The sequence below is a fragment of the Pristiophorus japonicus genome, chromosome 15 (assembly GCF_044704955.1).
Source record: "Pristiophorus japonicus isolate sPriJap1 chromosome 15, sPriJap1.hap1, whole genome shotgun sequence".
Classification (NCBI taxonomy): domain Eukaryota; kingdom Metazoa; phylum Chordata; class Chondrichthyes; family Pristiophoridae; genus Pristiophorus; species Pristiophorus japonicus.
Window position 1 is genome coordinate 44,433,974 of NC_091991.1, and position 15,368 is coordinate 44,449,341.

The following is a 15,368-nucleotide window of genomic DNA, read 5'->3' on the forward strand; positions in this document are numbered from 1 at the left end:
AATAAAAAAACGGATAAATCTAACCTGGCCAATTAAAACCCTATCAGCCAAATCATCAATAAAGTGATGGAGTGAAAATTCAAGAGTGTCATCAGGTGACACTAACTAAGAAATGCTCACTGCTCCCGACCTCATCACAACTTTGATCCAGAGATGGATGCAAGAGCCGAATGCCAGAGGAAACATAAGCAGCTGCCCTTGATATCAAGGTAGCATTTGATTGTGTATAGCACCAATGAGCGCCGCAGCAAATTTGAGGTCAATGGCGGCCAAAGGGAAAATCCTCCAGTGGATGAAGTCATATCTGACACAAAGAAGGATGGTCATAGCTGTTGGAGGCCAGTCATCGCAGTCCCAGGACACCACTGCAGAAGTTCCTCAGGGTAGTGTCCTTGGCCCAACCACCTTCAACTGCTTAATTAATTACCTTTGTTCTGTCAGAAGGTCAGGAGTGGGCTTTTTTCCCTGACGATTCTATAACGTTCAGCTCTACTCACAACTCCTTCAATAATGAAGCAACCCATACAATCCTGCGTCAGGACCTAGATAACAACCAAGCTTGGGATGACAATTGGCAGGTAACATTTGTGCCACAGATGTGCTGGGTAATGAACATCGAGAACAAGAGATCTCCCTTTGACTTTCAACGGCACCAGCAATGCCGAATCTTCCACTGTCAACATATTGTGGGTCACCACTGACCAGAAACGTAACTAAATCAGCTGTATCAACACTGCGGCGACAAGAGCAGAGCAGAGGCTGAGCACTCTGCAATGAGTGGCTCGCTTCCAGACCCCTCAAAGCCTGCATTTGGCTGGTGATTGGTTATTATAATGCTGTGTGCCAGGCTACAGAGAAAACAAATTTTTGTGCTGGGATCAGCTATGAGGAATAGTGCACTGGATGGCCCACTCCATGCCAGGGTCCTCTCATTGGAGGGAACACTGTGAGGCTGTCAATCCTCTTGATGACTAGAGCACAACCACAAGGGATGCTTACGCTGAAGCCAAACCCTCATACTTTTACCAAAAACATTATAACTGTTGGGCTGTAACTCAAAATCTTATTCAAATCCAATCGATCTACACTCCATGCTGGCAGAACTTCACATATTATTTACCCTGGCTATGGTACCCTCTCTCAGACAGTGCTGTCACCTGGAAACCATTCCAATTCAAATGCAAAGTTAATCACAGCTTGCTGAGCCAGGGTTCTTGGAGCAGATATTCAGCAATGGAAATCTCTGACATGCCCCACAACAATTTTTCCAAATATTTTCGTACTGTCAACCAATAGGATAAAATTCTAACAACATATTTTCCTCATTACAGTTGCCTTTGATTGCCCCAAAACTTTGCAATTCTGCAATGTTTTTTGAATGATGTGTGGATTAAATTAGAATTTTTTCAAAATGATAAAAATTGCTTTGCCAGTCATGAAAGTGTACAAATAAAAATGCTTGAGAACCAGATATCTGTGCTGTACTGACAGTTTCTGCGGTGCAACTGAATGAAACTGATAAATTTACAGTAAATGTGCCCATTTTGGAGTGCACCATTTACTGACTTATGAATCACTATGAAATTGCTATGAATTATTATGGTTACCGTATATACTCGCGTATCATGCGACTTTTGAAGACCTAAATTGTAACCTAAATTTGGGGGGGGTCGCATGATACGCGAGATACAAAATTTGTGGGTGTGAAGTGCTGGCCAAGATTAGGCTGTTAGGCTGTTAAGCAGACCGTATCCACGCTGAATCTCGGCAGGTATCTCCTGGGCTGGATTGCAGCCTCTATTGTCGCTTGTACTGTATCGGGGGGGGATGAGAGTCGCGGAGGGGGGGGAGAGAGAGTCGCGGAGGTCGGGGGGAGGAAAGAGACCGGACCGGATCCGACCTGACCCCCGCTCTCCCTACCCCGGCGACCCGACCTCCGCTCCCCCAACTCCCCCCCCACCCGGCAACCCGACCTCCGCTTCCCCCCGGTGACCCAACCCGACCTCCTCTTCACCCCCCCCCACCCCCCCGGCGACCCGACCTCCGCCACCCACAACTCCCTCTGAAGTTTGCTGCATTATTAGAGGCTCCATCTATCTCAGCCCATGCTTCTTTTACCCGCAAACACAGTAGAGGCTGTGGCTGAACGACGCTAGTCAAGCCAGCTGGAACGATTGCTGTATTGGTGTTCGATTCGCCAACAGCTTTCACAGCAGAATCCACTCGATGTTTCATGTTAAGGTCTGTATTCGATCTCAAAAAAGTGACTCGCATGATACATGCGATATATGGTAAAATCATGTTTCGGGGACGAAAATTTAGGGGGCGCATGATACGCGAGATCGCAGGATACGCGAGTATATACGGTATATTATTTTCTGAGACACGAGTAGGGAGTTTGAAAAGTTTATAAATGTCTGGAAAATTGAAGGTACAAATCATGAGAGGGATGTAGTATGTTATCACCATTAATGGATTTCAGTGGCATCTCACTAGTGCGACTCAAATTTTTCTCTTTGTAGGAATACAAAATAGCTCCCCCAAGATGAGAAAGATGGAAAAGAAATGAAATCTACAAAACAAATCCAACTCATCATTGAGTCAGTAGTATATAGCTTCTGAGGTGGCTAATACAATGATACAACACAGAAGGAAGCATTCGGCCCATTATGCTTGTGTTGGCTCTTTGAATTAGTCCCACTCCCCGACTCTTTCCCCATAGCCCTGCCCCATACCATTATCCCCTATCCAATACCTCTTTGTCCCATATCCTCGGTCCCCAATCCCATACTCTCTGTCCACCATTCTCACCCTGTGTGCCATATCCCATACCCCAATCCCATACCCCGTCTCCTATCCCATACCCTCTATTTCCCAGCCTCTTGCTGTTAACCCGGTCACGTCTCCTGATCAAATAATAAATACAACAAATTTAATTGTCAGGATTGGTCGACATTCCATCAGCTTCAAGTGTAAGAACTTAGGTGCATTCTGTCCCATGGCGTAAGTGAGACCCCACCATGCAGAAAGGGAAACCAAGCTTACATCATCCATTACTTTTTCCTCCACTGGCTGATAAAAAAAAGAGGTGCAAGAGTTAAAAGTCACAAAGGAATCTGTAACTAGTTCACTTTATTTCTTTCTCCTTAAGAATGGATCTGAGCATCAATAAATAATATTCAGACTTATTTAATAAAAAAGTGCTCTTAGTAATATGGAAAATAAATAGCTGGAGTAAGGTTTCACATGGCAAGTAAAACTGCTAATTTTTCATTCTTGTGGTGTATGACATAATTTGAATCCCAAAACTGCTAATTCTTCATTCTTGTGGTTTATGATATAATTTGAATCAGAAGACTGCATAACTGCTTTGTAATATCCTTCGACAGTTTCTTTAATCCATTTGAAATAAAAAGGTCAATTTACCTACAGAGAACATGCACAGAGTGATAATAACAGCAGCTTTAAACTATAAAACCACTTACTCGTCTTGCTCTTCTATCATTTCTCTGTCATCTTCAGACTGAACCTCCTCCCAGTTCTTGCCAAGCTCCTAAAATTAGAATTTAACAACAGTTTTCCCAGCTGTGAGGTGAAATCAAATGTGTTCCTGTTTATTTGATTAATAGATCATTCTTTTAGAATTTTACTGAAATGCTGAGTTGGTTGCATGGGTTTAAGTCATAGTGCTAAACTGCATCATAGCAGTTACCCAGCCCTTCAGCTTCCAATTGAAATCTTTTTGGCAGTCTTTGGTGGTATTTACATTTTTCAGATCACTTTATATCGTAAATGGAAATGTACTTTGCAAAACAGCAAATTATTTTGGTATTAATAATCAGTTTATTTTTAGGTTATGCATAATAGAGGCATTTTTTTTCTACCATGAATCATAACTGAGTTAACAGAAAACAAAATTAACTTCTTGGCTTTACAAGCATAAACCTAATTTTGGTTAGAATAGCACTGACCAGTACATGTTATAAAAAACAAAGAAGGATAAAATACATCTCCTGTACTGTTAGTAGCAGCACAACTCAGGCTGCTGAAATGGTTGGACAAATTAAATCTGCAAGGTCATCAACATTAAGTCTACTCTGGAAGAACCAAAGAGCAGTCCACCTGTAATGAAAGGGATAATTAGACTGACTTGAAGTGTGCTAATAAAATACCGCTATTGATTTGTCTTCAGATTGTAGTAATGCTAATTTATAGCCTTTGTTTGTAGGTAGGGAACTATCATTCTTAAATTGAAATATCTTAAAATAGTTACAAGTGTACAGAAATTCTAAAATGGTGACCACTGAACTTTTGAATGGAGACTAACCCTCATCGCACCGGTAGGTTTTAATACAAGGTAACCACCTGTTTAATGAGAGAAATTACTTGGAGATGCGCCATGACACACTCATTCCTAGGTTTCAATGTTATGGGTGCAAAGACAACAGTTAGTCCTGCCAAAGAAAAACATTTGGGTAAAACATTATCCTTTTTAATTAGAATTTAGAATCAAACCGGTGCTGAATGATACAGAATCAAAGACAGACGAACAATCAATAATTTCACTTTGTGGAACAGCAACTATATGTGACGAGAGAAATTTGTTGTAACAAAACAAGGAATTATACTGAGCTCATTAGCCTATGGAAAGCGAGTTCATTAGTGAGGAACAGCTTAATAACTGAGTATTAATCAGGTACAGGCTCCAATTAGGTATTTTAACAATTGGTATAACCATGTAATGTAGAATTGTGATGTAGTAGCAGTGAGAGAAAAATGTTGAAGTGCCAAATTGTGGACAGGATTTGGATTCCAAAGGTTCGATCAACCTGAATACTGAGCTCAGAACTGTAATACGTTTGAGTCCTCAACCATCAGGCATGGCTTTAAATACCATATTTTCAGTGTATACTGAGTACTATTGCATGTACTTAATAAACCTATGAATGCTTGATCTCAACTTTTCAAGAACCTTATTGCTTTTGAGGAATAAATTAGAACATCTAATCATAAATAAAAACCATCCTCTAACACACATGCCATCAGCCTCAGTAACAGTCAGCAAGACATTAATCCTGAACGCCTGATGAGGCATATCAATACCACTGCAGGCTTTTCTGAAAATTTAATTTGATCAGTTTTAAATGTTCCACAACAGCAATTGTACAAATCAACATGCTCAGTGCAATACTGAATGAAATTATTTCCCTGGGTATGGCCACCATTCCAAAATAGAGCATAGTGTCAAAATTACTGTTGGTAATAGTAGCTGACGGACACAATGTTTGAATTCTTAAGTCTATTATTTTAATTGAGATATCAACCCATTTAAAACAAATAGGATAATGCCAGGGCTAAATAGTAGACAGCGGAATGTCATTAAACATGTTAAATGTGTTTTTGCTAATCTCACCAACAATAATTTATATCCTTACATTGCTTTAAAATATTGGACAATAAAACTACATGCAAATCTTACCAGATAGTTGATGGTGTAAAATCTGTCATATTCTTGATTTTTGGCATTGATTCTGCGATGCTGTTTTTTTCTCATATGATCTTTGAGTGTATTTTTGTCACGGAATGTTTTCTCACAATATAAACACTGCAAACTGTGGAAACAGGCATTTGTCAATAACACATCTTCAAGTTCAAAACTCTTAGCAAAATGTTCAATGCACAAATAGCTGTAATCAACCATGAAATCATCTAAAAAAAATCTAAAAACGTAAACTCTTATTGCAGGTAATTAGCAATTATATCTGTGACTGTATAATTGAATTGAGGCCAAGTTATAAATAACCATAGACAAAGGGGACGTCATTCTTTAATGTTCCATTTATGTTTATTCAATACCACATCCAAGTGTGATTTGAACATTCCCATAGGAACCATAGCTAAGTAATTTAACAGAATATATAGATTCATCACAAAAGAACCCGAGGCACATTTGGAAAAAGAGAAATTGAGCAGCAAGTTGGTGTGATCTGGAATGTACTACCTGAAAGGGTGGTGGAAGCAGATTCAATAGTAACTTTAAAAAGGGAATTGGATAAATACTTGAAGGGAGGAAATTTTCAGGGCGATGGGGAAAGAGCAGTGGAGTGGGACTAAATAGCCACAGAGGCACAATAGGCCAAATGGTCTCTTCAGGATGGTATGTTGCCCACCTGTTGCCAGGGGGTTAAGGATGTCTCTGCTTGGCTGCAGAAAATTCTGAGAGGGAGGGTGAACAGCCAGAGGTCGTGGTCTCGGTACCAACAACATTGGTAGATAGAGGGATGAGGTCCTGAAGGCAGATCTTAGGGAGCTAGGAAAGAGATTAAAAAGCAGGACCTCAAAAGGTAGTAATCTCCAGATTACTCCCATGCCACGCGCGAGTGATTATAAATATTAGAAAGGCTAGCTGTACTTAAAGTAGATAAATCACCAGGAACAGATGGGATGCATCCTAGGATGGAGGGAATTGAAGGCGGAAATCGCGGAGGTACTGGTCATAATATTCCAATCCTCCATATGAGGGTGGTGCCAGAGGACTGGAGAATTGCAAATGTTACACCATTCTTCAAAAGTGGGTGGAAAGATAAACCCAGCAACTACAGCCCAGTCAGTTTAACCTCGGTAGTGTGGAAGCTTTCAGAAACAGTAATCAGGGACAAAATTAACAGTCACTTGGATAGGTGTGGATTAATTAAGGAAAGCCAGCACAGATTTATTCAAGGCAAATCATGTTTAACTAACTTGATTGAGTTTTTTGATGAGGTAACAGTGGGTTGATGAGGGTAATGCAGTCGACGTAGTGTACATGGATTTCCAAAAGGCGTTCGACAAAGTGCCACATAATAGCCTTGCCAGGAAAGTTGAAGCCCATAGAATAAAAGGGATTGAAATTGGCTAAGTGACAGGAAATAGAGAATAGTGGTGAATGATTGTTTTTCGGGCTAGAGAGAAAGTGGTATTCCCCAGGGGTCGGTACTGGGACCATCATCATCATAGGCAGTCCCTTGGAATCGAGGAAGACTTGCTTCCACTCTTAACATGAGTCCTGAAGTGGCTGAACAGTCCAATACGAGAACCACAGTCCCTGTCACAGGTGGGACAAATAGTCGTTGAGGGTAAGGGAGGGTGGGAGTATGGGTTTCTTGATATATATTAATGACTTGGGCGTGGGCGTACAGGACACAATTTCAAAATTTGCAGATGACACAAAACTTGGAAGTATAGTGAACAGTGAGGAGGAGAGTGATGGACTTCAGGAAGACATAGAAATGGGCGGACACGTAGCAGATTAAATTTAATGCAGAAAAGTGCGAAGTGGTACATTTTGGTAGAATGAGGAGAGAACATATAAACTAAATGGTACAATCTTAAAGGGGATGCACAGACAGACACCTGGGGATATGTGTGCACAAATTGCTGAAGGTGGCAGGGCAGGTTGTGAAAGCAGTTAAACAGCCTTAAGCCTGTTTAACTGCTTCATAAATAGAGGTATAGGGCTAGAACTTCCATTTTTTTTTGCATGCTTAACGCCCATTTTACCACTGAAATGATGTATAACACCCAGATATCACCCATTTAGCCACAAAATGGAAACTGACGCCCATTTTTCGGAAACTTATCACCGAGAGTTACTTTCCCCATGTGCTTAACGCCGAGATTCAATAATACCGCCCGCCCACTTTTTTTTGTCGTAAAGAGCATATTTACCGAAACTAGCGGCCATGAGATCGCCCAGCGTCACTTTCACCATCTCGCACACGTATCGCCCACAATATCGCTTGCCCAAAAAACCGCCCCGAAAAAGTGGAACTAACCAGAACTAATCACAGCGTCATGGACGCCATGTTCTACATCACATGTCACATCCTTTAAAAGGCTGCTGTGCTTCAATCTCGGGGGAGTTCGGATGTACTCTGAGGTCGTTGGAGTTGATGTGAACATCGCTACAAAACATTTTGACCATACTGTGACTGACTGGAATTTAATAGGAATGGCCAATGTAAGACGTGCCAGACTGATGAGGAGGACCAGACGTTACACCCCCTGCAAATACAGGGAGAAGCAGTCTTACCTCGACTTGCCTGACACCACCTGCCTTCGGAGACTGCACTTCCACAAAGAGGTTATCACTGAAGTATGCCAGCTGATAAGGGCAGATCTGCAGCCTGCCGGCACCATCAGTACTGCACTATCCATTGAGGTCAAAGTTACCGCGACACTGTCGTTATAAGCCTCGGGTTCTTTTCAGGCCACAGCTGACGACATTTGCGGACTTTCTCAGCATGCCACACATTGCTGCATTACACAGGTCACTGAAGCCCTGTATACACGCAGGAGGGACTTGATCAGCTTCCCTTTGACCAGGGAGGCACATACTGAGAGGGCTCTAGGATTCTCCAGAATGGCAAACTTCCCCAAGGTGCAGGGAGCAATAGACTGCATGCACATCGCGATGCGGGAACCTTTTCAGGATGCAGAAATTTTCAGGAACCGCAAGGGATTCCACTCCCCGAATGTCCAACTGGTTGTCGACCACCAGCAAATTATATTGGCAGTGAACGCTCAATTTCTGGGCAGCATCCATGATGCTCACATCCTGCATGAGAGCACTGTATCTGACTTGTTTAACAATTAGCCACAAGGTCAATGCTGGATGCTTGGTGACAAAGGATATGGCCTCACCACCTGGCTGATGACCCCCTTGCGTGACACCCACACCGAAGCCGAAAGGCGATACAACAAGAGCTACAGAGCAATTCGCAATATCGTGGAGAAAACTACTGGAGTGCTGAAGCAGCACTTTGGATGCCTGGACCACTCAGGAAGCGAGCTCCAATACCACCCTGAGCAGGTAGCTCAATTCGTGGTTTTGTACTCCATGCTGCACAACTTGACTATCAGGAGGGGACAAGAATTGCCTGATGAGTCTGACAGTCCACCTCACCAGAGAAAAGAAGTGGAGGACGAGGAGGCAGACGCTGACATCGGCCCAGACAATCAGGCTGACGCTGAAACCATGCCGCCGTGTAGACCGCATGAAAGGGCCCATGGTGGCATGATAGCTGCAAGAGCCTTACATCAGGAGCTCATCAATAAGCGCTTTGCCGGAAAGAACGTTTACAAGGCTGACATACTGCTGGGTATGCAGGTGATACATCAATGGTGGGCATCACCTTCGTGACAGTTAAAAGTTTAAGTTGATTGAAGTTAAGTGTGATTATACACTTTGACGTGAAGGAATCACCAGCGTGCAACGGTGCAGCTATCTGAGCCAATGCGCAACAAGGTTTTGTTAAATAAAAAACATTTAAACCAAACATTTGTCTGAATTCATCAGTATTTCTGCAAAAACCAACCCTTCCCCCCCCCCCACCCCAATTAGCCTCCCCACCTCTACCCCTTCCCCTCCTGACTCCAAGCCACCTGGCCGAGGAGCTCCTCTGGCGATGCTTCATGGAGGGGGGGGGGGGGGGGGGGGCGGAAATGACAGCTGAATCTCTGCTTGGACGGATACGGGGGAGGACGGTCCCGAGGTGGGAACGTGCTTCAAATCAGAAGCAAGATCTTGCTGCTGGCTCTCGTGTGGTCGGCAATGAGGGGGTGTGACACCTTGGGGTGCAGTGCGGGGCTCCAGGACCACTGGGACCCCTGGCTACCAGCTCCAGGGCCTCCACCATCCCTTCCATGTTATATCTTATTTGTTGGACAAAAACTTGATGCCAACTATGTTCTTGGTGCTTAGTAGACTTTTTGTTGCTTGTGAATCTCCCTCGTGCCTCCCACAACAGCCAAACAAGCACACACCACAGCCACACACGCCCTTCAGTCCCTCTGACTCCCCTTCTGCAAGTCATGATGACCCTTGACCTCCTGAATCGCGGGAATCGAGCGTTGCCATGCTGTTGCTAAGGACGACGACACTTTATGGCAGAAGGTCAAAACATTTTTAAGCTAACGGGCATTTCAGATCGCTCGCAGTAATGCCCATTTTAAAAAATGGAGACTCGGTGCTTTGAGAATGGGCGAGAAACCGGTGATCTGAAAACCCTTTACCGCCCGGCCAAAAGTAACGCCCATTTTTGGGCGATAAGTTCAAAAATGGAAAATCTAGCCCATTGAGTACAAAAGCGTGGAAATTACGAAAATTTATAATACACTGGTTCGGCCCCGACTAGAGTACTGTGTCTAATTCTGGGCACCACACTTTAGGAAGGATGTGAAGGCTTTAGAGAAAGTGCAGAAAAGATTTACGAGAATGATTCCAGGAATGAGGGACTTTGGTTATGTTGATAGACTAGCGAAGCTGGTGTTGTTCTGCTGAGAGCAGAGAAGATTGAGAGAAGATTTGATAGAGGTGTTCAAAATCATGAGGGGTCTGGACAGAATAGATGGAGAGAAACTGTTCCCATTGGCAGAAGGGTCAAGAATCAGAGGACACAGATTTAAGGTGATTGGCAAAAGAACCAAAGGCGATGTAAGAAAAAACTATTTTGTGCAGTGAGTGTAATGCACTGCCTGAAAGGGTGGTAGAGACAGACTCAATCTTATCTTTCAAAAGGGTATTGGATAAGTATCTGAAGGAAGAAATTTGCAGGGCTACAGGGAAAGGGCAGGAGGGTGGGGCCAGCTGAGAGTCAGCATGGGCTCGACGGGCCGAATGCCCTTCTTCCATTCTGTAACCATTCTATGTTTCTTCTGTGCTGTATCATTCTATGATCACCTCATCTATATGATATTCCTGTGAAGCCAAGCGTGTCAACCTGTTGGAAAAGAGATGAAGGAGGTCCAGTGGCAGTTGCAGGTTTGTCTGGACCCTTGAGTTTGCTTGTATACTGGTTTGGTAGTGCTAACACAGCAGTAAGAAACATCAGACACCTTCAAAAGCTACAGTGGAACTATCATGGCAGCAGTGCAACACAACATCTTTTCATTTTCTTTTGCTCAAGATAATCCAAGGCACGATGTCTACCGACCATATACTCACCCAGGCTGCAATTCTCCCTTTCACTTTCACTCACCAGTTCAAAGAAATCCACTTGGGGAATGTAGATAGTGAAGATTTTTCACTGGGTGAGACACAAGGACGTGGAATGAATCAGAGGTGAAAGTGGGATCCAACAGTGGAAAGTGGAGGCTCCAGAGAAAGAGCAGCAGATAAAGATAGCTAGGTTCTTCCCTGAAGGCAGAAGATTTTGGATGAGCATTACATTTACATGAAGGAACTGAGGCTCATTTTTGAGGACCAGAGCCAGATGGCAGAGGTAATTATGGAGTGAGTGGTGGCATTCGGGACACCTGCATCCGTCCACCCGACAAAGACTTGAAGACCATTCAGTGCATCCAGCATGGATATTTTGACCACTGGTGATCAGGCCTTCGGGGAACATGTGGAGCGAACCAGCTTGCGAAATATTTGGGGTAGCATCTCTTCGGGTGTTCAGAATCGAACTGATGTCATCAAACAAGTTCTGCCGCTGATCAGTGGACAAACAGATCCACAATCCAGCAATGGGCCATGGCTGGAATAGCCATCCATAAAGCTGTCCTCTCCCCTGATGACAGCGCATGTTACTTTTCCGGCCAGGCAGCCTCCTTAGATGTCTGCTCACAATGGTGGCTAGATACAGGACCAGGCTGCTCACGAAACCTGCAGTGGTGACCAAGTTTGATGAAGGATCCTCCTCATACTCAAGCTCGGAGATGAGCACCATCTCGGTCCCAAGATACCAAGCTTTGAATACCACAGCAGAGCCAAATCCCATTGGCATCTTACCCTTGGGTAATACCTGAGCACAGCACCAGGATAGCTTTAAGACCAGAACAGAGAGGCACCAGGGGTAAGAACTGCGTTAAAAATAAATGTTGTTTGTAAATATATGCGTGCACAGTAAAACCACTTTGTAGTATATAAAATCCAGTTCTCCAAAGTAAGTTTGTTCTTCGTGTTTGAGAGGATGTTTGGAGGTCAGTTTGCAATGGGAGACAGATTTACTTCTATGCTTCCTTAAGCAGACCTCTTCTGAAAGACACCACCATCAAGGGAGCATCGTTGTCTGCAGACTTTGCTGAGAGGGTAACTCTGGTTTGAATTTTCTTCTGTTGTGTAGCTTTATTTGTGCGTCGCTGTCATTTCCTTTTCCTACTACTCCTGTTCTGTCTCTATTTATACCTATTGCAAACCCCATGGGAAGGGTTTCAGGCGAGAAGGCTGGGAAGTAAAGACTTCCCTCCTAAAACTGCTGAATGGCAGCTTGCATTCAGACAAGCTGCACTACTGTCACAAGTCTGCTTACTGATATCCAGATTGATTAATTTGTGGGCCACTATCTTTTCTGATTTTTTTTCTGTAACCAAAGATCATTTTGGATCATTAGGTTATTGTTCAGTTTTTATTAATACCGTCAGATTTCCTGTGGTGCTGTTCACGATGAGGTGGGGGTTATGCAGTTTCACAGAGAGGGGAAGGGGGTGCATATTTCTCCTGAAAGGTTTAGGAGACATTTAAAAAAAAAAAATCATTCACTATTTTCCCATTTCATAATATAACTCTGAACAAATATTTTGTATCAGTCTTTACGGTAGCGGATACTGAGCCTGACCTCAGTAGTGGGTAAAATGATGGAATCAATTATTAAGGGTGTCATAGCAGCGCATTTGGAAAATGGTGACATGATAGGTCCAAGTCAGCATGGATTTGTGAAAGGGAAATCATGCTTGACAAACCTTCTGGAATTTTTTGAGGATGTTTCCAGTAAAGTGGACAAGGGAGAACCAGTTGATGTGGTATATTTGGACTTTCAGAAGGCTTTCGACAAGGTCCCACACAAGAGATTAATGTGCAAAGTTAAAGCACATGGGATTGGGGGTAGTGTGCTGACGTGGATTGAGAACTGGTTGTCAGACAGGAAGCAAAGAGTAGGAGTAAATGGGTACTTTTCAGAATGGCAGGCAGTGACTAGTGGGGTACCGCAAGGTTCTGTGCTGGGGCCCCAGCTGTTTACATTGTACATTAATGATTTAGACGAGGGGATTAAATGTAGTATCTCCAAATTTGTGGATGACACTAAGTTGGGTGGCAGTGTGAGCTGCGAGGAGGATGCTATGAGGCTGCAGAGTGACTTGGATAGGTTAGGTGAGTGGGCAAATGCATGGCAGATGAAGTATAATATGGATAAATGTGAGGTTATCCACTTTGGGGGTAAAAACAGAGAGACTGACTATTATCTGAATGGTGACAGATTAGGAAAAGGGGAGGTGCAACGAGACCTGGGTGTCATGGTACATAAGTCATTGAAGGTTGGCATGCAGGTACAGCAGGCGGTTAAGAAAGCAAATGGCATGTTGGCCTTCATAGCGAGGGGATTTGAGTACAGGGGCAGGGAGGTGTTGCTACAGTTCTACAGGGCCTTGGTGAGGCCACACCTGGAGTATTGTGTACAGTTTTGGTCTCCTAACTTAAGGAAGGACATTCTTGCTATTGAGGGAGTGCAGCGAAGATTCACTAGACTGATTCCCGGGATGGTGGGACTGACCTATCAAGAAAGACTGGATCAACTGGGCTTGTATTCACTGGAGTTTAGAAGAATGAGAGGGGACCTCATAGAAACGTTTAAAATTCTGACGGGTTTGGACAAGTTAGATGCAGGAAGAATGTTCCCAATGTTGGGGAAGTCCAGAACCAGGGGTCACAGTCTAAGGATAAGGGGTAAGCCATTTAGGACCGAGATGAGGAGAAACCTCTTCACCCAGAGAGTGGTGAACCTGTGGAATTCTCTACCACAGAAAGTAGTTGAGGCCAATTCACTAAATATATTCAAAAGGGAGTTAGATGAAGTCCTTACTACTCGGGGGATCAAGGGGTATGGCGAGAAAGCAGGAATGGGGTACTGAAGTTGCATGTTCAGCCATGAACTCATTGAATGGCGGTGCAGGCTAGAAGGGCTGAATGGCCTACTCCTGCACATATTTTCTATGTTTCTATGTTAACAATATTGCGACAGTGCATAGTCTAGGAGCTTTGGGAGGGGGGGCGGGGGTGGGGGTGGGAGGAACTTAACACAATCACAATGGAGGTGGTACTCAGTAAGATAATGGAACTAAAGGCAGGTAAATCCCCTGGACCTGATGGCTTGCATCCTAGGGTCTTAAGAGAAGTAGCGTCAGGGATTGTGGATGCATTGGTTGTAATTTACCAAAATTCCCTGGATTCTGGGGAGGTCCCAGCAGATTGGAAAACTACAAATGTAATGCCCCTATTTAAAAAAGGAGGCAGACAAAAAGCAGGAAACTCTAGACCAGTTAGCCTAACATCTGTGGTTGGGAAACTGTTGGAGTCCATTATTAAAGAAGCAGTAGCAGGACATTTGGAAAAGCAAAATTCGGTCAGGCAGAGTCAGCATGGATTTGTGAAGGGGAAGTCATGTTTGATAAATTTGCTGGAATTCTTTGAGGATGCAATGAACAGGGTGGATAAAGGGGGACCAGTGGATGTGGTGTATTTAGACTTCCAGAAGGCATTTGACAAGGTGCCACATAAAAGGTTACTGCACAAGATAAAAGTTCATGGGGTTGGGGGTAATATATTAGCATGGATAGAGGATTGGCTAACTAAGAGAACAGAGAGTCGGGATAAATGGTTCATTCTCTGGTTGGCAACCAGTAACTAGTGGGGTGCTGCAGGGATCAGTGCTGGGTCCCCAAATATTTACAATCTATATTAACGACTTGGAAGAAGGGACTGAGTGTAACGTAGCCAAGTTTGCCGACAATAAAAAGATGGGAGGAAAAGCAATGAGTGAGGAGGACACAAAAAATCTGCAAAAGGACATAGACAGGCTAAGTGAGTGGGCAAAAATTTGGCAGATGGAGTATAATGTTGGAAAGAGTGAGGTTATGTACTTTGGTAGAAAAAAAAAATCAAAGAGCAAGTTATTATTTAAATGGAAAAAGATTGCAAGTGCCGCAATACAGCGGGACCTGGGGGTACTTGTGCATGAAACACAAAAGGATAGTATGCAGGTACAGCAAGTGATCAGGAAGATCAATGGTATATTAGCCTTTATTGCAAAGGGGATGGAGTATAAAAGCAGAGAAGTCTTACTTTAGCTTCACAGGGTACTGGTGAAGCCACACCTGGAATACTGGCCACACCTGGAATACTGCGTGCAGTTTTGGTTTTCATATTTACAAAAGGATATACTTGCTTTGGAGGCAGTTCAGAGAAGGTTCACTAGGTTGATTCCGGGGATGAAGGGGTTGACTTATGAGGAAAGGTCGAGTAGGTTGGGGCCTCTACTCATTGGAATTCAGAAGAATGAGGGGTGATCTTATCGAGACGTATAGGTTTATGAGGGGGCTTGACAGGGTGG

The 15,368-nt window shown here is 43.6% G+C and overlaps 1 protein-coding gene across 2 annotated transcripts in view; it reads right to left on the minus strand.

Moving 5' to 3' along the window:
- The window catches only part of znf277 (zinc finger protein 277), a 92,547-nt gene that overhangs the window by 17,332 nt on the left and 59,847 nt on the right, over nt 1-15,368 (minus strand). For both annotated transcript variants that reach the window (XM_070900386.1, XM_070900387.1), the window contains exons 7-8: nt 5,480-5,612; nt 3,486-3,553 (exon numbers count right to left, since the gene is read on the minus strand). In XM_070900386.1, the coding sequence (XP_070756487.1) occupies nt 3,486-3,553; nt 5,480-5,612 (201 nt within the window). The remainder of the gene's footprint in view (nt 1-3,485; nt 3,554-5,479; nt 5,613-15,368) is intronic.